Raw genomic sequence first — 19,934 nt, 5'->3', positions numbered from 1 at the left:
GGGAGGCGCTGGGGGCGTCGCCCACGGCCGCCGGGCTCGGCACGCAGGGTCGGGCTGCGGTTGGCCACAAGAGGCATCCATCTTCCTGGAGAAGCGCCGCGCTTGCTTACCGCGCCGGTGGGGAGGAGCGGGGCGAGGGTGGAGAAGAGAGGTCGATCGGGCCCCTCCCGCGAGCCCTGCCCCGCCTCGCCGAGCCCGGCGCGGCCGCCCGGGCCGGTGCCGCCCGCAGCTCACTCCCCAGGCGCCGGGGAGCCGCGGGCCGTGAGCGCGCCTGCAACTTTGCGGCCGCCAGGGGCGCGGCTCCTCCAGGGGCGCGTGCGGGTGTGCCGGTAGCCGGCGGCCTCCTGGGGGCAGCAGCGGCAAGGGGGACCGGGAGAAAGAGGCCGTCTCGGCGCACGGTGGCCCGGGAGGCGGAGGCCCCGCGAGGCGCCGGCGGTGGAAACCTAAACTCCGCCGGGGCTGCGCCCAGGACGCGTTCTTACAGCGCGTTAGCCGCCCTCGCGGCGGCCGCCCGGGACTCGTTTTAGGATTGCGATTCCTCTACCCTGCCCGGGGCAGTAGCAGCCGTGTGTGCCGACGGAGGAGCGGCAGCAGCATCCCCAGCCCGGGCGGGACCCCTGAGCGCCGGAGCGGGCGGCTGAGCAGGAAGGGAGGGTCGCGGCGCCCGCCCTCCCCGGCTGGCCCTGCCCCACGCTCCCCGTGCGGGTGGCTAACAATGGTGCGGAGCGCCGGCGCGATCCCCGCGTCCGCCCAGCGGCTGTAGAGGAAGTGGCCGGGCTCCGGGTGGGGTGGGCAGGGAGACGCCCCCCGCCACTCGCCTGCTGGAGTTCGCCGGCGCGCCGGGCCTCTCCGGCCCCCTCCGGCCCCGAGCCCTGGGCGCCCCTCCGCATCGCCGACGGCAGCTCGATCCCGAGAGTATGGTGCCAGCGCCCGGGTTAATCTAGTCCTCGGCTCGCTCCTTTTTTTTCCCCTCCTCCTCCTCCTCCTCCTCCTCCTCTCCCTCCCGTCGGTGCTGCTTCTGGGTTCCCGGCATTTGGGAGTACAACTCTCTGCTTCTCCGAGGAGACTGACTGGTCGGTGACCCCTCACAGAACTTGCCCATTGAAAGCAAACCCAGAACAGCTGGATAATGTCCACTCCGAGCAGATTCAAAAAGGACAAAGAGATCATCGCCGAGTATGAAAGTCAAGTCAAAGGTACGGATGGGAGCGGCTGCCTTGCTCCTTTTGTGTGCTTTCTTGTCATTGTGCTCCGGGAGTTGCGTTTCTAACTTGGGGGTCTGCGTTGGAGGAAGGTGGTGAGAGACAACTGGAGCGCCTGGTTGAGCCATCCGGGGCTTCGCGCAAGCCAGTCTCAGTCCCAGTCCCGTCAGGTCCACGGGGAGCTGGAAACCGGGTGGCTCTCCCCCGCTGCCCGCTCGCCACTTCCAGTAGGGGAGAACTGGGTTTAAATTAACCACCTTCAGCGGCAGCTTACATAGGAGGTAGGCAGCAGCAGAGGTTCCCCCCCCCCCCAGTTATCATCACCGGCATCTTTTTTTATTTTATGTTTTTTAGAATATACTATTGTCACAGCCATTGATACACTGTCATGTAATTTTTTTTTTCTTTTAAAGAGTCATTTTTCTGAAGTCTGGACCCGAAGTGGTCTAGAGCTTCCTTGAGTGCAGGAAACTGGCGACATTTGCACTAATCACTAATTTATCAGGGCGAGTCCCCCTTCTATAAAACAGCTAGCTCCCTAAAAGCCTGGCGGTTAAACCAAGAAAGGACTAGTGGAATCTGACTCTTCCTCTATAATGGGCCGGAATTCAGTGCCATCTTTCACACTCACACGGGAATATTGCTTTATCATTTGCTGGAGGCCACTTGCATGTAAAATGAAGGGTTTGACTGTTTGAGTAGTAGTTTGACCATTTATGTGGTCGCCTAATGAAGGAATCTAGTTATGGCTGATCATGGCAATTTTACTTAATGTGTCTTGCGGTTTAAAATATATTTTTTCTCCCTGGTACAAGTATTTTGTGTTGCTGTTGAAGTGTTTAATAAACATATATTTGTTGTTTATTTTTTCCTCTTCCTCTCTCTATCACTGGTAGCTTTTCCTCTATCACTGGTAGCATTGAGACAATGGATGGAGTGTTGAGATTACTGCTGTTCTTTGGAATAGTCAATGCAAAGTTGATAAAAATTGCTTTGAAAACACCTGTGTTTGTACAGACACAATCTTATGAAAGGGCTGCAGAGAAAGGCATTCCTGTACTTGTCTTTGGAAAGGCAGGAACAACCTGGGAGTTCTTTTGTGTGGCCAAGTTGTGAAAATGCCTGGAGTCCAGTGAAAGGACCTGAATAGGGAAACCCTCTGTCAATTAGTGAGAATCTGGACCAACTTATGACTAGAGGCAAACATGATATGCAAGCCCAGGGACTTATATTTCCTTTAGGTTGACTCTAGTAATGAAGTTAAGATGAACACTCTTCAGGAAACACAGATTTTTATCTGCTTGCAGTTAAGATAATATATGATTGTAGGAACTGGTTACATTGACATAGAAGTTATTTTAGCAGAGAAGTAATTATTTGCTTAGAGACAGATTAACTTTCTAATGAGCATAACCTTTCTTTTCTTAACAAATCCAGCAGCCTTTCCCAGGTAGAACTCCTGTTCACAATCACCATTTCTCTGTGCAGTTTTTCCACATGGCTCTTTGTGGCAAGTCTTCAAGGGGTGGCAGTCTGGATTTTGTGCTATCTGCAGCGCTGACTGGCAGCATGTACTTCCAAGAATTGGTTTCTTTATTTCTGCTCTAAGGTTGTTTGTTCATGATCAAGTCCTTATGTGAAAAATATTCTCATGATTAATGAATTCTATAGTTACGCGGTACTTTGAGAGTTTAGGCCCTCAACATTGGTTTAAAAATAAATAAAACAGGATGTGTTGCTTTGTTTAAAATGTGTCCATCAAATAAGAAAAAGTTATGAACATGGTGAAAATTATTTTTGGAACAAATTCCAACCCATAAAAAGTGATCTCTCTATTCCCTTCACCCTTCCTCACTCACCTGTGAGTCCCCAGGCAGCTTTATGACTGTTTACTACACCTGAACTACCTTTCTCATCAGGGCCTGTGTCCAGAGTTCATCTGCTTCCTCTGCAATACTTACACGTCCTGTGTCTAACCCAGATACTTACTGTCGTCGTTCAGTCGCTAAGTCATAGCCAGCTCTTTATGACCCCATGGGCTGAACTGTTATCTTCCCCTTTTCACACACCACTCTCAGGACAACTGCACTTCTTATGATAACTGGGTCTAAGATACCCAGGGGAACGCCGCAAAGCTTCTCACCACCTAGCCGCAGAAGTTCCAGAATCACTTTTGCTATATTCTGTTGATTGTTGTTGTTCAGGTGCCAAGTTGTTTCCCACCCGTGGACTGCAGCACACCTGGCTCCTCTGTCCTTAACTATCTCCCAGAGTTTGCTCAAATTCCTGTCCATTGAGTTGGTGATGTAATCTAACCATGTCGTCCTCTGCCGCCCCCTTCTCCTTTTGCAGTCAACCTTTCCCAACATCAGAGTCTTTTCCAATTAGTCAGCTCTTTGCATCATGTGGCAAAAGTGTTGAAGCTTCAGCTACAGTCTGTCCAGTGAATATTCAGGGTTTCCTTTAGGACTGACTGGTTTGATCTCGTTTCCCCTGATACCAGCTCCTTATATCCGTATGTAAATATGGGAATAGGGAAATACGATGGAATTGGACCATACGCACTTTGAATGGCACAAATTCGCCTGAACTTACTAGGCAACATCAAGAGGACAGTGACAGAGAAATGAGAGTTAAATAGTGCCTGAGGCCTGCCGTCTGTGAAGTGAGAATAGGTCCCTCATTAAATAGTTTCAGAGGTAGGATCCTGGTTTTCTGTTTCTTTTCCTGAGCCCCCCTTTAAGGTTGAGTGTCTCACCCTGGCAGAATGCTAGTCCACTAGTTAAAGATAGGTGGTTTTGGAACAGCCAACTCTTTCAGTTCTAGCAGGTATTTCATCTGATGGTAAACAAAAGAAAGATGGCTCATTCTATCGCTGGAGGAAAATCTAGCTGTATTGGATTTATTAAGAGAAGACTCTTAACAGGTCTCTTCCAAATTAATAAAGCCACATATATTGAACTCTCTGGATGACTTACATGTATGGGAGAGTCACCTTTGCTTTAACTTTTTTCGTAATAAATTCATATCTGAGTTCTCAGGGAATTAAAAGTGTAATACTCAGGTAGAGCGGTAGTAAAGAATCCACCTGCCAATGCTGAAAACACAGAAGAGGTGGGTTCAATCCCTGGGTCAGGAAGATCCCCTGGAGTAGGAGGTGGCAACCCGCTCCAGTATTCTTGCCTGGAAAATTCTACGGCAGAGGAACCTGGCGGGCTGTCAGACATGACTGAGCACTTATATTCATTCACATAGAGAATACAGAAAAAATAATAAAATCATGTTCAGAAAAGTAGAGCACAGGATTGTAAGAGGGAGAAAAATCGGAGATTATGACTAGTTAAAGGAATAGATGGGTTTAAATCAAGGACCAAAGGCCCCCAAGCAATAATTTAAAAGGCATGTGTTAGGAGGAGAAGGATTCTTTCATGCATGTTGGTCAATTTCCCAAAGATTTAGAATGCAGAGAAATTAATCTCTTGTTTGTGTGGGGCCTTAAAAAGCAAGCTTGTCTGGAAAAGTATATGAAACTCAAACCAGTCGACTACACTACTTTTAGCATCTCTGGCAAAAAACTTAAGCAGTGGAAAAGATCATAGCAAGTGGCTAGCAGAAGTTTTGAAGATTATCTGTGGATTTCAGAGATCTAGTAATTTTTGAATTCTGCAGCAGAAATATTATAGAGTCCATATAAAAAATATGGGTTCACCTACGGGAGTCAGAAGAATCAAAAGACACATTTTATGAGGTGAAACTCGTGGATGGGAAGTTGTGTTTGTTTTTAATAATGCGTGTTGTTGGTTGCTAAGAATGACAGCTATTATTTGCAGTATTTTCCAAGGGATAATCTCGTACTCTCATCTACATGCCATATGTGCAGGAAGTGCCAAGAAAATCTGTTGTTCTTTAACCACCCTGCTGCCTGAACTACAAATAGTACATTTTGGTGGCAGATGGAGCATAAGAAATTGCCAATTCAATTTGATAGGACCTCACATCATGTGATAGGTTTCAGTGGGGAAATTAAAAGTGGTTCTGTCACTCATACGGAACCTGTGTCTACGTCTAATGTTCTTCCATTTAGCTTGCAATAGAAAATGACAGTTTAAATTGTGAATTAAAATTTTATAGTTGGGAAGGACTTTAAACATTTCCTGTCCAGCCTGCTTATACAGTATAAGGAGGCATAATGTCAGTTGCACAATTAACTATAATATATGTGGGACTGGAACCCAGGTCCTCGGCTTTTCAGTTCCAAACCAAACCAAGTTTTGGTTTGCTTTTAGATTCCTTGCAAAGTAGAGTAGGAGATAGAACACTTACCTATTTAGACTTTACATCCATTGAAGAAATCATACCTAGGTGAAAGAGAGAACAACTCTTATCTAGTAACAGGAGGAGTTAATTAAAGTGTTTAACAGCAGCTAAAAAAATTTTTTTTTCACCAAGATCATTTCAAGAAACTACAGTGCCCAGGCAGTAGCTTCACATCATGCCTTTGAGATCAAGGGGAAAAAATAAGTGAATATGTACAAATGTAACACATTTGCAGCCATTATAATAAGACCTCTTAGACTGTCCAGAAAATCTGATTAGTTTCATGAATTTGAAAATATCTTAAGGAATAGTTCTGGAGAAATTTTTAAGCAAAGCATGTTCTTCTGAAATACAGTGAGGGTTGGCATATGCTATGGGATGATAAATCTGAGCTCTAACCATTTATATTGGTTTCTTACTCCAAGCCGAGATAAATAGGTCAGGAACCCCTACATCCTCAGCTCTGGTCCAATTGAGAGTCTACTTTGTGGATTGATCAGACCCTTTTTTATGCTACTTGTTTTTATTTCAAATTATACCACTGAGAATTAAGATTGAAAAGAACAAAAGCCAAGTAAACTGTATGTCTGATTGCTCAGTCTCTTTTTGTTTTAGTGGTTTGAAGTCAGAAACTGATATTAGAGACAGTTCCTTGAAGACATTTTTAGTTACTTGAAGGTGTTTTTATTTGTTGGGCCCAAGTTACCTTCTAGTTTACTAACAGCATATTTGTGCTCACCTGCTGATATCTCAGGATGGGAAGAAACAGAACATACAAAGAGCAGAAACTTTGGTGTTAGCCACTCAGCCCTGCTACTAATGATATATTTGACCACTGTTAGTCAATTTCTTCATCTGTAGAATGGGAATAATATTGATAGTATACTTACTTCCTTACCTTCGTGAGGCTTCTGTGAAGAAAGGCTTTATTACAGGCTTGGCCCTAATGAATAGTCTTTCAAAATTAGGCTTTGTTATCTGTTTCATTTTTATTTTCTTTAGTTTAAACTGCTTCTTTTTACATTCTGAGTTGGATAAGCTTTTTGAAATTCAAATACATAATCACCAATCTGCTGCCTAAATAGATCCCAAAGTGGGCGATTATAAGCCATTCTAATAAAGTGCTCTATACACAGAATAGAGTGAATTTCATGGTGAAATTAAAAAGGGATATGTAATAGGCAAACCAGAGGGATGCCCAGCTCCTTCTAAGGTGGATTTTGTGTGTGTGTGTGTGTGTGTGTGTGTGTGTGTGTGTGTGTCATTGCTTTTTATCCAAGTATATATAACAGAGCCGAGAAGCACATTTCCTAGGCTGCCATATGTTTGCTTACAACTTTTGTTTAAAATGTTCTCTTCCTTTAATGATACCAAATGAGCTTCCCTGTTTACTCAAGCAGTAAAGAATCCTCCTAGAATGCAGGAGACACGGGAGAGGTGGGTTCGATCCCTGGGTCGGGAAGATCCCCTGGAGGAGGAAATGGCAACCCACTCCAGTATTTTTGCCTGGGAAATCCCATGGACAAAGGACGCTGGTGGGCTACCATCCATTGGGTCACAGAGTCCCACATGACTGAGCTTGCACACAGCTTAATGATGCCAAATGGAAAATGAGAACTGTAGTCCTGTGACAAGAAGGATTCTTATAATGTCCAATAAAGTCTCTGACTTAATTTCATAGCAAAATATTTTGTTTTAAAGTCATTATAGAGGGTCTTCCCTGGTTATCCAGCGATTAAGACTCCATGCTCCCAATACAGAGAGTCTAGGTTCCATCCTTGGTCAGGGAACTAGATCCCAAATGCTGCAGCTGAGTTTGATGCCCCAACATCCTGCAAGCTGCAACAAGACCCACCTCAGCCAAATAAATAAATTAAAATAAATTTTTAAGAAATCAATGTAGAAATGAGCTTTTTTGCGTGTAACTGTTCATTTGCTTTTGCTTATGAGAACACTCTGCTTTTTTCCAGCTTTATTGTGATAACAGAGCAATTTGATATTAAAAATTATTGTCTGTTATCTCCCACATCTCCAATAGAGCTTCATTAAACATTAATTGAATGAATAACATAATCATTTTGAATTATTATTCCTTAGTATAACCAACATGTTCATCACAGAATTATCTAGGGTGTCCAACAATCAAGTATTATCACAAAATTAAATTGAACTCAAATGTAACATCTTTAGAAAGTCACAAAGCTGGAAACAATCTAAATGTCCAGCAGTGGAGAATAGTTAACTAAATTCTACTTGGGAATGATTAGCTAACTTATACATGTGAAGACATTAACATGGGTTTTTGAAGAACATTTTATGGTGTGGAGAAATATTTTCTAATAATTATTTACAATTTAGTGAATAATTTATATTATGTTTAGTAGGCCAAATTCTCCTCCTTTATACCCTTTCAAAAGTATCTTGGTGATCTTGATCCTTTCTCTTTCATGTGCATTTTAGAATCAGTTTTCCTTCCATGGGAAGTCCACTGGCAGTTTGATTAAAACTGTGAAATTATAGAGCAATTAGCAGAGAACTGGCATCTTTATATTAGATTATAAATTCTACTTACACATGAATATGAGTATTTCTGCATTTATTTAGTTATTTTTAAATATCTTACTATAAAGTTTTATATTTTCTATGTCTTTTGTTAGATTTATTTCACTTTTCTTACTGTATATGATGTCTCTTTTAAAATTGTTTTTTAATTGTTTCTGATGTGCAGAAATGTCATTTCAGTTCAGTTCAGTGTGCAGAAATGCCATTTACCTCTGTATAAAAGTCTTATATCCAGCTGCCTTGCTAGTTTATTATTATTACAAAAATTTGTTCATTTTTTGGTTACAAAATCTTATTATTTGCAAATGAAGACAATTACATTTCCTCCTTCCCAATCCTTTTGGCTTTAATTTATTCTTCTGTTTTTGCCCTAGGCAGAATTTTGAGTATGAAGTTGATAAATGTAGTGAATTGGCATTCTTTTCTTGTTCTGTATTTAAAGGGAGTGTTTTCAAGCCTTTTTTCCCCCATAAAGGATAATGATTGTTTTCATTTTGTTATAGATATTCTCATCAGGTTAGGTAAGATATCACATATTCTCTGTTTCCTTGAAGTTTTAATCATTAATAGCTGGTTGAAAGTTATCTTTTTGCATTTATTGATATTATTTTTTCTTCTTTAATCAGTTAATGTAATGAGAAATAATGATAGAGTTTCTAATAGTAAACCATCTCTGTATTCCAGAATTAAACCTGTCTTCAGCATTGTATTATATATGTAAATAGTTGCATTCAGTTTGCCAGTATTTAGTTTAGAGTTTTTGGAGGGAAGTGTTTTTTTATTGTTTTTTGCTTGGTTGGTTGGTTTTTGTCTCTAAATTCTGAAACAAAATAGACCCATGGCTTTGCTTTCGGACACTGTCCTTGTCGGGCTCTTTTTTCACTTATACTAGCCTCATAGAATGCATTGGAGAGTATTGCTTCTCTTTTTATTCGTGGAAGACTTTGAAATTTTGGAATATTCCTTCTCTTGAAAGGTCCGTAAAACTGCTTATTTGAGTCTAGTTATTTTCTTTGTGTGAAGAACTTTTAACTGCTTATCAACAGTTAAGCTTTAGTTTTATTAGTGATAGGATTATTTATTCTTTATATTCCTTCTGAAGTCAGTTTTGATAAGTTATATTTTTCTAAAGATGTCTCCATTTTCCCTATGTTTTCAGACACATTGACATAATGTCGATGATAGTATATTTTTGAAATAAGGGCCGATTTGTATTTAATTTAAAATACCATTTTAGGGAATTCCCTGGCAGTCCAGTGGTTAGGATTGGAAGCTTTCACTGTGAGGGCCCAAGTTCAGTCTCTGTTCAGGGAACTAAGATCCCACAAACCATGTGGTGTGGCTAACAAATAAAAATTTAAAAATAAATAAAAAATAAAATATTATTTTAAAATATTTATTTTTATCTCATCTCTTCACTGAATCTTAAAAGGCGATTGTCTATTTTTGTTGTTTTTTCTTTTCTCTTTTATTGATTTCTACTCTTATCTTTATTATCATCCTTTAAATTTTTTTCAGATTTATTCTGTTCTTTATCTGTTTTTTTTAAGTTGGACATACAGCTCATTTGTTTTTAAATTTTTTAAATTTATTTTTAATTGGAGGATAATTGCTTTACAATATTGTGTTGGTTTCTGCCATATATCAACTTGAATCAGCCATAGGTATACATATTTGCCCTCCCTCTTAAACCTCCCTCCCACCTCCCACCCCATCCCACCCCTCTAGGTAGTCACGGAGCACCAGATTTGAGGTCTCTGTCATACAGCAGATTCATTCAATGCTATTCTCTATTTGTCCTACCCGCTCCTTCCCCCATTGTGTCTACAAATCTGTTCTCTAAATAGGTTCATCATTACCATCTTTCTAGATTCCATATATATGCATTAATATACAACATTTTTTTTCTTTTCTCTTCTCCTTTCTCTTTCTGATTTACTTAACTCTGTATAATAGACTCTGGGTTCATCCACCTCTTTAGAACTGAGTCAGATGTGTTCCTTTTTATGGCTTAGTAATATTCCATTGCATGTATGAACCACAACTTCTTTATCCATTCATCTGTCGATGGACATCTAGGTTGCTTCCATGTCCTGGCTGTGGTAAATAGTGCTGCAATGAACACTGGGGTACATGTATCTTTTTCAGTTATGATTTCCTCAGGGTATATGCCCAGTAGTGGGATTGTTGAGTCATTTGGTAGTTTTATTCCTAGTAGCTTTCAAGCTCATTGTTTCTGTCCTTCTTTGCTATTATAAGCATTTAAGGCAATGCATTTTTTATTCTTAATGTAAACGTTATTTCTAACAAAAGCGTTATTCTTAAGAAAGGCATCTGTTCTTCTCCCCTAATAAATATTTATGATAATTTCCCTTAAAATACTGTTTTTGCTTCATCTAACAAATTTTGATCTTGTGGAGTTTATTAAAATTATGTTCTGAGTATTCTGAATTTCTTACAATGGTTCCTTCTTACCTATGAGGTATATAAAGAAGTATGACTTTACATTAAAAAAAAAAGTGAGGCTATTTATATTTTTTAAAAAATATAATTACTGCATTGCAGTCTGAGTAATTTCTGAGAGTAATTTATTTTTTTGAAGTGTTTGAAATTAGTTGCAGATCATTTCCTTTTACTGTTCTCTGGAGGAATTCATGTAAGACTGGAGCTATGTGACTCTTAAATGTTTACTAAAGTCATCTAGGTCTAGTATTTTCATCAAGAAAAAAAAAACCACCGTTGCTTTTAAATTGACAAATTTTCCAATTTATTGACATAAAATTGTTTACTGTATCCTCACACCTTTTTAATCTCTGCAGCGTCTGCAGTTATACTTCTTTTCTGTTAATAACAATTGTTTGTATGTGTGTCTTCTCCCTGTTTTCCATGAGTGACCTTGCCAGAGGTATGTTTATTTTATTAGTCTTTTCAAAGAACTAGTTTTATACTTCTTTGATTTACTGTATTGTGTATTTGTTTTCTATTTTGTTAGTATGTTTCCTCCCTATGATTCCCTTCCTTTTACTTTTTTTGTGAGCCATTATTTGCTGATCCTTTTTAAAATTCTTATTTGTTTTCCAAGTTCTTAATTTTTATAATGTAAACATGTAAGGTAATAAAATTTCCTCTAAGATTATTTTTCCATGTTTATTGTTCAATTTAAGAGGATAGCATATGTACCTTTTCTTTTTTTTTTAACTATAGTTGATATACAGTGTCGTGGTAGTTTCAGATATATAGCAAAATGATTCAGTTATATAAAAACTGAATATATATGTTATAATGTAAATATATATTTTTTTCTTTTTTAGATTCTTTTCCATTTTAGATTATAAAATACTGTATATAGTTCCCTGTGCTATACAGTAGGTCTTTGTTTACCTATTGGTATTTTATATATAGTAATGTGAGAGTTGGGCTATAAAGAAAACTGAGCACAGGAGAATTGATGCTTTTGAACTGTGGTGTTGGAGAAGACTCTTGAGAGTCCCTTGGACTGCAAGGAGATCCAACCAGTCCATCCTAAAGGAGATCAGTCCTGGGTGTTCATTGGAAGGACTGATGTTAAAGCTGAAACTCCAGTACTTTGGCCGCCTGATGCAAAGAGCTGACTTGTCTGAAAAGACCCTGATGCTGGAAAAGATTGAAGGCGGGAGGAGAAGGAGACAGAGGATGAGATGGTTGGATGGCATCACCAACTCAATGGACATGAGTTTGAGTAAACTCTGGGAGTTGGTGATGGATGGGGAGGCCTGGCATGCAGTCCATGGGGTCACAAAGAGTTGGACACAACTGAGTGACTGAACTGAACTGAATGTATATCTCTAAAAATTTTTACATGTAATGTTTTTCTTATCTTTTCGGTTTTGTGTACTTTTTAATTTCCATTGTGATTTTTTTCTGTGACTCATAGTCTGTTTAAAAGTATTTTAAGTTTTTAAGATTGCAAAATTATTTCATTTAATTTCTAACTTAATTGCATTGGCATTCTAGAACATGGTCTGGTTATACTGATCTTTTGAAATATTTTCCTTGACCATGTTTTCTTTGACCGTGCTATTTAAGATCATAAGCCTCAACCTCCTGTGGCTCTTCCCATCTTCCTTCTCTTACGTTCTGTCTCTCCATAGCACTTGTTATCATTTGACCTGTTTTATACTGACTTCATCTTGTTTGAGGGCTTTTAAAATTCCTTACTTAGATGAAAACTGGTGATGTGATTAAAATCATATTTTAAAAATATTTTATCCTTCGTTTTAGTTTCAGTCAGAAGAGTCAGGGCTATCTATCTAAATTTACAATATACTGTAGGAAGCAGAAGTCTGTTATTCAGTAGGTTTTTTTTTTTAGCCCATCAGTTTTTTAAAATTACTTAATTTTTCTTGCTGCTCTGGGTCTCTGTTGCTTCACACAGCCTGTTCTCTGTTGCTGCACGTGGCCTGTTCTCTAGTTGCTGCACACGGCCTGTTCTCTAGTTGCTGCTCTGGGTCTCTGTTGCTTCACACAGCCTGTTCTCTAGTTGCTGCACGTGGCCTGTTCTCTAGTTGCTTCACACAGCCTGTTCTCTAGTTGCTGCACACGGCCTGTTCTCTAGTTGCTGCTCTGGGTCTCTGTTGCTGCACGTGGCCTGTTCTCTAGTTGCTGCACGTGGCCTGTTCTCTAGTTGCTGCCGGGCTTCTCACGGTGATGGCTTTTCTTGTTACTGAGCACAGGCTCCAGTAGTTGGAGCGCACGAGCTTAGTTGCCCCGTGGCATGTGGAATCTTCCTGCACCAGGAATCAAACTCATGTCCCCTGCATTGGCAGGTGGATTCTTAACCATTGGACCACCAGGGAATTCCAAGCCCATCAGTTTATTACATTTTTTATTGAGATATAATTGACATATTAATATTGACAATATTATAACATTATATAATAGTATATTAGTTTCAGGTGTGGAGGAGGGCATGACAACCCACTCCAGTATTCTTGCCTGGAGAATCCCATGGACAGAGGAGCCTGGAGGGCTACAGCCCATGGGGTCTCAAAGAGTCAGACACAACTGAGCGACTAAGCACAGCACAGTTTCAGGTGTACAACATAATGATTCTATAGTTGTAAATATTGCCAAATGAACACTATAGTAAGTACATCACCACACATAGAATATTTTTTCTTGTGATGAAAACTTTTAAATCTACTCTCAGTAACTTTCATACAATTATTTTTATTTCATTCAATATCAAGTTCTGTTTTAGCAGGAGAACCCAAAAATATATATAGGTCAAGTTACTAGGAAGAATCAGTCTATGTTTTTCCTAAAGAGAATTATAGGGGTATAGTCCCTGCGCTCTAGAATGATGCTTATAACCCAAGATCCATACACTGAAGAGGAGAGCAAATAATGTTATCCTAACACTTTCAAGTTCTTCGTGAATAGGTATATGTCTGCACGTGGAAAAATCCAGGATATGTGCATTTTAGGGATGAAAATTTGTAGTGAGGATCAATGAAAGGCTTTGGTATGGGCTGCACATGAAAACATCCACACTTTTCTGAATAATCTTGAGGTGCTGCTGGGGAACTGGGGTCTTGCTTCTGTTAATCATGCAGAGTCTGGTCTTTCATTCCTGGAGTTTGCAGGTAACAGCTTTCCTTTCCTTTCAGAGCTACTTCTACCATTTTATCCCTTGGAGTTCTAGTCTAGAGCTGGCTGCAGGGACCTGTAATAATTCAGGGCCCCCTGGAAAAGGTAGCACCCTCTAGCCTTCTTGGCATCCCAGTGGAATAGCCAGTGTAGCATAAGGAGCGTTTACAAAGTCCCAGCAGTTCTTAAAGTGCTTGGTGTCCTAGTTTCTGGGCTGTCGTTTCTAACTCCTTCTCCGTTGATCTGTGGAAGACCTTTCTTTGGACTTTTGCCCTTTTATTATTTGCTTTTATTATTCTGAAGGTGCGGCTTACAAAAACAGTTCTGTCCCTCAGACCTCCAGCAGTTAAGATAGAACAATAGGTGTCTGCTTATCTTATATAAGTCAGGAACTTTTGACGTCCAGATTTTAGTCTGGCTGTGAATGTAGCACGTTTGAAAAATGGAAGTAAGCTGCCAACGACTGCCAACATTATTTACCAAAGAAGAGAGAGCAGAAAGAAGTCGTTTTACTCATCTTGTTTTCCATGTCATGGCTGTGTGGCGTATTTTGATGTCTTGTCAGTGTCCAATGAACAGTTCTCTTTGAGGATCAGTGATGGCTTTCCCTTGTGCACATATTGATGATGTACAACAGTTCAGTCAAATTATAACCCACAAACACCAGCAGTAACTCTGGAGCTCAGAGCCAAAGATGTGGCCATTGCTGCAGGAAGCTGCCTACTCCCTGTCTTCAGGGGACAAAGAGATAAGGACAGCTGGGTAAAAAGAGCACCTCTTTAGAAGGCTCCTTAAGCAACCCTGCTGCTGCTAAGTCGCTTCAGTTGTGTCTGACTCTGTGCGACCCCATAGACGGCAGCCCACCAGGCTCCCCCGTCCCTGGGATTCTCCAGGCAAGAGCACTGGAGTGGATTGCCATTTCCTTCTCCAATGCATGAAAGTGAAAAGTGAAAGTGAAGTCGCTCAGTTGTGTCCAACTTAGCGACCCCATGGACTGCAGCCCACCAGGCTCCTCCATCCATGGGATTTTCCAGGCAAAAGTACTGGAGTGGAGTGCCATTGCCTTCTCCTTAAGCAGCCCTAGCAAAGTGGAATGTTTTCTGGGCTGACTCCTGACTTGAATAATTTCCTCTCATTTCTTTGCTGTGCTCACCTTTCACCTTTATTTTCATCATTACAGACAGTAGATGCATTCCCTAGTGAAAATATGGCACAGAAAGCTGGTAAACTGTGAGACTTTAGAAAGGAGAATTTGTTAGATTTCATGTCCCTTAGAAGAGTTTGCTGAGTATACTACTACAAAGAGAGAGTGTGTGTTAGTGAATGCTTTTTCAAATGGCCACTCCATTTCTAACTGACCTTCAGTTACAATTGTTTTAAAAATGATAATGGGAACTCTCAAATGTGTCACCAAAAGTGCATGTTTGAGAAATTTCCAGACTGTATTTTTATAAAATTCAGAGTTTTAATGGTACACATTTTTTCTATATTCTCCAAATACCTAATCTACAAATAGATATATCTTTTTTTGGGACTAGGAACTCTACCTCCTAGTCAGGTTAACATTTTTAGTCACTTTTCTGTTAGGTATCTCTTTTCCTCCATTGGTCTTGGTATTAAATTGTGAAATAATGTACAGAAAGCCCGGTGCACTGTCAAACGCAATAAAAATGACTTTTATTGTCTTTGTGGTCAGTTATCTTCTGGCAGTTTCTGACATTCTCCTATGTCCCATTTTCAGATACCAGGTAACACTCTGAAATAAACATACCTGCATAAATTTATAAGTATTCTGTATAGCATAGTAGTTTGTAGCATAGCCTCAGAAATCATACTGCTGACCTGGGGTCCAAATCCTGCCTCAACTACTCTCCAGCTATTGGATTGTGAGCAGATAACTTCCTCTCATCCTGCCTTACTTTCTTTGCCTATAAAATAGAAATAATAGTACTTCACTCAGAGCATTGGTAAAACAAGTAGAGTGTTGGACAAACAGACTGACTGGCACATAGTAAGTGCTTAAAAAGTGTTGGTGTATTGCCATTTTTATGTACTCTGGCTCTGGAAGCAATAGTAATCAACTTTAGATTGTAAAAGATTTAGTAGCCAAGAAGAGCCTAAGGAGACCTGAGGACCAAATCCCGGATGGGATTCTGCAGTGGGAAAAGGCCATTAGTTAAAAACTAAGGGAATCCCAAATAAAGTATGGACTTTAGTTGAGTGAGTGAGTGAGTAAAGTCGCTCAGTCGTGTCCGACTCTTTGCAACCCTGTGGACCGTACCCCACCAGGCTCCTCTGTCCATCGGATTCTCCAGGCAAGACTACTGGAGTGGGTTGCCATTTCCTTCTCCAGGGAATCTTCCTGACCCAGGGATCGAACCCAGGTCTCCCGCATTGCAGGCAGACGCTTTACCCTCTGAGCCACCAGGGACTTTAGTTAATTTTTAAAAATACTTGGTAAGAATAGAAAAAGAAAACAGTTTCTCTTTTTAAAACAATAACTTTCATGGTTATAAAAATTTGTTTTCGGCTAAACTACAGAACGGATAAGGCAAAAAATGGCAGTTCTCACATCATTTGCAGTTTACCCTTCCAGTGGCGTCACTGGCATTTGTGTTCATAGTATTTACCTACCTACCTATCTATTTCATGGACAAATGTGGTCATTTGCAGGATAGTTACTGTAGACTTGCCTTTGATTCAACAATAGATTGTTGCTGCTCAGAGCTGGACGGTAGACCAGGGCTGGTCAGAACCATTCACTAACAGTCCATGAGGAGATATGGTAAATCATGGCCCTGCTTCCTTTGTCCAGAAAGTCTTGCTCTACACAAATGTCAGCTAAACTAAACAGTGCTTAGTGATGTGTTGATTTAGGTTTTGGCACAGGCTCTTTATCTCATTGTGGATCTGCACCCGACAGTGCTCGGGCCTGTGTGTGAGCAATGTTGGCCGGCACCGTTCCATAGACGTGTAGAGAGAGCTGTCTTTTCCCTTTAATGGCTTTTACTGTTACTTGCTGTTCTTTGTTGATTTAGAGACAAGATCGCCCTTCGAATGGGACAGTGGTGACATTTACCAGTGGCCACCTCTGTACTTTGAATCTTCATCAGTTTCAGTGATTGGGCTTCCTTTAAAAAGGCAGCACAGTGGAGAGGTTAATACCTTGGATAAGTGCAGTTCAAATTACGGTTCTTCTGGAACCTCAGTTTTCTAACTTGGAAATGAGTATAATGATTACATTTATTTTATAAGAATTGTTTTGAGGATTAAATAAAATTATGCCTGAAAAGAAGTTAGCACTGCTCTTTTTTTTTTTTTAATTTTTTACTTTATATTGCTGTAGAGCCAGTGGACGTTGTGATAGTTTCAGGTGGACAGCAAAGGGACTCAGCCGTGCGTATACATGTATCCATTCTCCCCCAAACCCCCTCCCATCCAGGCTGCCGCATAGAGTTCCCTGTGCTATACAGTAGGTCCTTGTCAGCAATCCATTTTAAATATAGCAGTGCATGCATAGTGAGTTTAGCACTGCTCTTGGCAGTTAGTAAGGGCTCAGTAAAAATGAGCTACCATAATAATGACTTATTTACTACTGTTATACCTGAAGCTGTTGTCTTTATTAATGGCAGATGTTTTTCTTAAATAATTTAAAACTCATTCATCTCCAGAGAGATTAAAATTACTAAACAGATTTCAGTTTTACAAAGCAAACACTAAAAACTGGGAATCTTAATGGTTCTTTAGAAAAGCAATGAGAGATATTTAGCCAATCACCAGAAGCTATACTGGACCCAATCTTAAAAGAATTGTTTTTATAGGCTTTCTAGGACCTTTACCTACAAAGAGGCACTTTGTTACAATTCCTTGTATCATTACTGTTGGAAAACCTTGAGAGATAATGAATTGTTTTCTTCATGAATACCATTGCAGCTAGAGATGTAGGTTGCTCTGCCTTTAACCTGTTCTCCTTGTTCGTTAAGGGTTGCCAAAAATAAATCTGCCAGACAAATGGAGAGAACCATAGTTTTTCTAGCTGTTGTCAAAGGCGTACTCCTCTCATTTTCTTCCAGATGGGATATGTCGATTTAGTGTGTATATGTGTGTCTGTGTCTCTCCTCTCTTTAAGCAGAGCAGCACCCTTGCTCAAGACACCTGAGATAGAGACTCATCTCATGTCCCTCTTCAGCAGTTTATATCCTTCACAACTTCAGTCTGATTTCTTCTCTGTGTTCACCAACACGTGTTCCCTGTGCCTTTCAAGTCTTTTATCGTTTGATTGTTTTGAGCTAAGATCTAGACTCCTTTCATAATGAATCAGAAAAAGTGCCTGGTTACAGTACAGTGAGTCCCCCTACACACAAACTTTCAAGTTGTGAACTTTCAAAGATGCAAATGGGTATCTGGTCCCAGCAAGGAACCAGAACCTGTGCCTTCAACATCAGGCATGAGTGAAATTTCTGCTTGCCTTCGGTCTCCTATTGCTGATGATCCTTCAGCGCTGCCACCTCCCTCTTCTTCTCCCTCTTCCCGTCAATACCTCTTCTTGCCTGTTCACTTGATGCCAGCCTCTGTATGCCAGCTGTTGTACTCTACTATTCTACATTTCAAGGTGCTGTACTGTAAGATTAAAAATATTTTGTGTGTGTGTTTTTTTTAATGTATTATTTGTGTGAAAAGGATTATAAACCTATTACAGGACAGTACTATATCGTCTGCCGTGTTAGTTAGGTATGTAGGCTAACTTTGTTGGACCTGCAGATAAATTGGACTTGTAAACAGACCTTGTTGGACCTTCCAACAGACCTTGTTCATATGTTAGGGACTTAGTGTATAAACATTGCCTGTAGTTAATATTGTTAGTGCCTACCGTGCTAGCAGCTAACATCTACAGTGTGTTCCTTTTGAGGGAGGTCATATCAGTGTCACCTTACAGGTGGGGAAAACGAAACTCAATACTTAGAAACTTGAAATAGTTTCCCTAAGAGCACACAGCTACTAAATGATAGAGCCACCAGGGTTCAAACCTCTCTTCTACCTCTGTAGAGAGCTGCCTAAGGACACTGCCTTACAAAGATGGAATGCTTAGATTTCATGCCATTTATCACACTCTTGAAATTTCCAGAGAGCCAGGAAGAATGATTACCATCTTTGTCTTAATAAACAGAGTTTGTATTAATTAAAATAAAAGGCTGTATTTGTTGTTCAACGATTATGTACCAGGGGCTTCCCAGGTGGCTCAGTGGTATAGAACCCTCCTGCCAGTGCAAAAGCCACAGGAGACGTGGGTTCGATCCCTGGGTGGAGAAGATTCCCTGGGGGAGGAAGTGGCAACCCACTCCAATGTTCTTGCCTGGAAAATCCCATGGACGGAGGAGCTTGGTGGGCTACAGTCTGTGGGGTCGCAGAGAATCAGACATGACTGATCAGGCAGGATTACGTACTAACTTTAAACTGTTACTGTATTATTATCTCAGTGGATAACTTGATAAGAAAAGTCATGGTGGAACTGCCTCTTTGAATGCAATAGAAAAGGCATTTGTGGGGAGAAGAATTTTAAATGTCCTAATTTGGAATACTCCTGCTATATTTAGTGCTCTGTTCTTGGGAGTAAGAAATTGCTGCTTCAACTCCTGTTACTCCCACCCTGCTCCTTCCTCAACAAAGACGCCCTGCCTTGTCTTATTTTCTGCTAGGGAAAGAAATAGTATCTCTTTAAGCTGGTTCTCTAAATTTACTTAAGGTTTGTTGCTGTTGCTCCTTTTCCAGGTGTTAGGACTTCTGGTAGAACCACTGAGCCAGTATCAGAATCCCCTGGAGGGCTTGTTGTAGCAGTTTGCTGGGCCCCACCCCAAGCCCTACTATTTGCCTTTCTGACAAGGTTCCAGGGGGTCTTGAGGCTTTGGAATGGGGACCACACTTGGGACCCATCTCTGGAAGAGTCAAAGCAATTTTGTAACTTCTTTAGATTAGCCTATTTGGATGCTAATTTCCTCCCAATTTCCCTAAAATCTTTACCTTTCTTATAACTGCTCTCAGTTCCTGTAAATGGACATCAAATCATGGCAATTTAAGCTAAGAGTATAGAAAATGCATGTAGCTCTCAGCTTCCTCCTCTGGTTCTACTGCCCCTGCCTATCTTTGTAATTTGTTAGTTTCTCAGATTATAGAGTCTTTTCACATCACACCTGGGTAAATTGAAAACTAAAGTGGGAACTTGATGAG

The 19,934-nt window shown here is 40.6% G+C and overlaps 1 protein-coding gene across 3 annotated transcripts in view; it reads left to right on the top strand.

The window, feature by feature from the left end:
* Positions 1-405: 405 nt before the first annotated feature.
* Positions 406-19,934, top strand: part of SRGAP1 (SLIT-ROBO Rho GTPase activating protein 1) — a 298,594-nt gene continuing 279,065 nt past the window's right edge. For all 3 annotated transcript variants that reach the window (XM_027967491.3, XM_004006501.6, XM_060412870.1), the window contains exon 1: positions 406-1,196. In XM_027967491.3, the coding sequence (XP_027823292.2) occupies positions 1,130-1,196 (67 nt within the window). In that variant the 5' untranslated portion in view covers positions 406-1,129. The remainder of the gene's footprint in view (positions 1,197-19,934) is intronic.

Source organism: Ovis aries, chromosome 3 (genome assembly GCF_016772045.2).
Source record: "Ovis aries strain OAR_USU_Benz2616 breed Rambouillet chromosome 3, ARS-UI_Ramb_v3.0, whole genome shotgun sequence".
NCBI lineage: Eukaryota > Metazoa > Chordata > Mammalia > Artiodactyla > Bovidae > Ovis > Ovis aries.
Note: the sequence above shows the minus strand (reverse complement) of the source record. Positions and strands in the feature narration are given on the sequence as shown.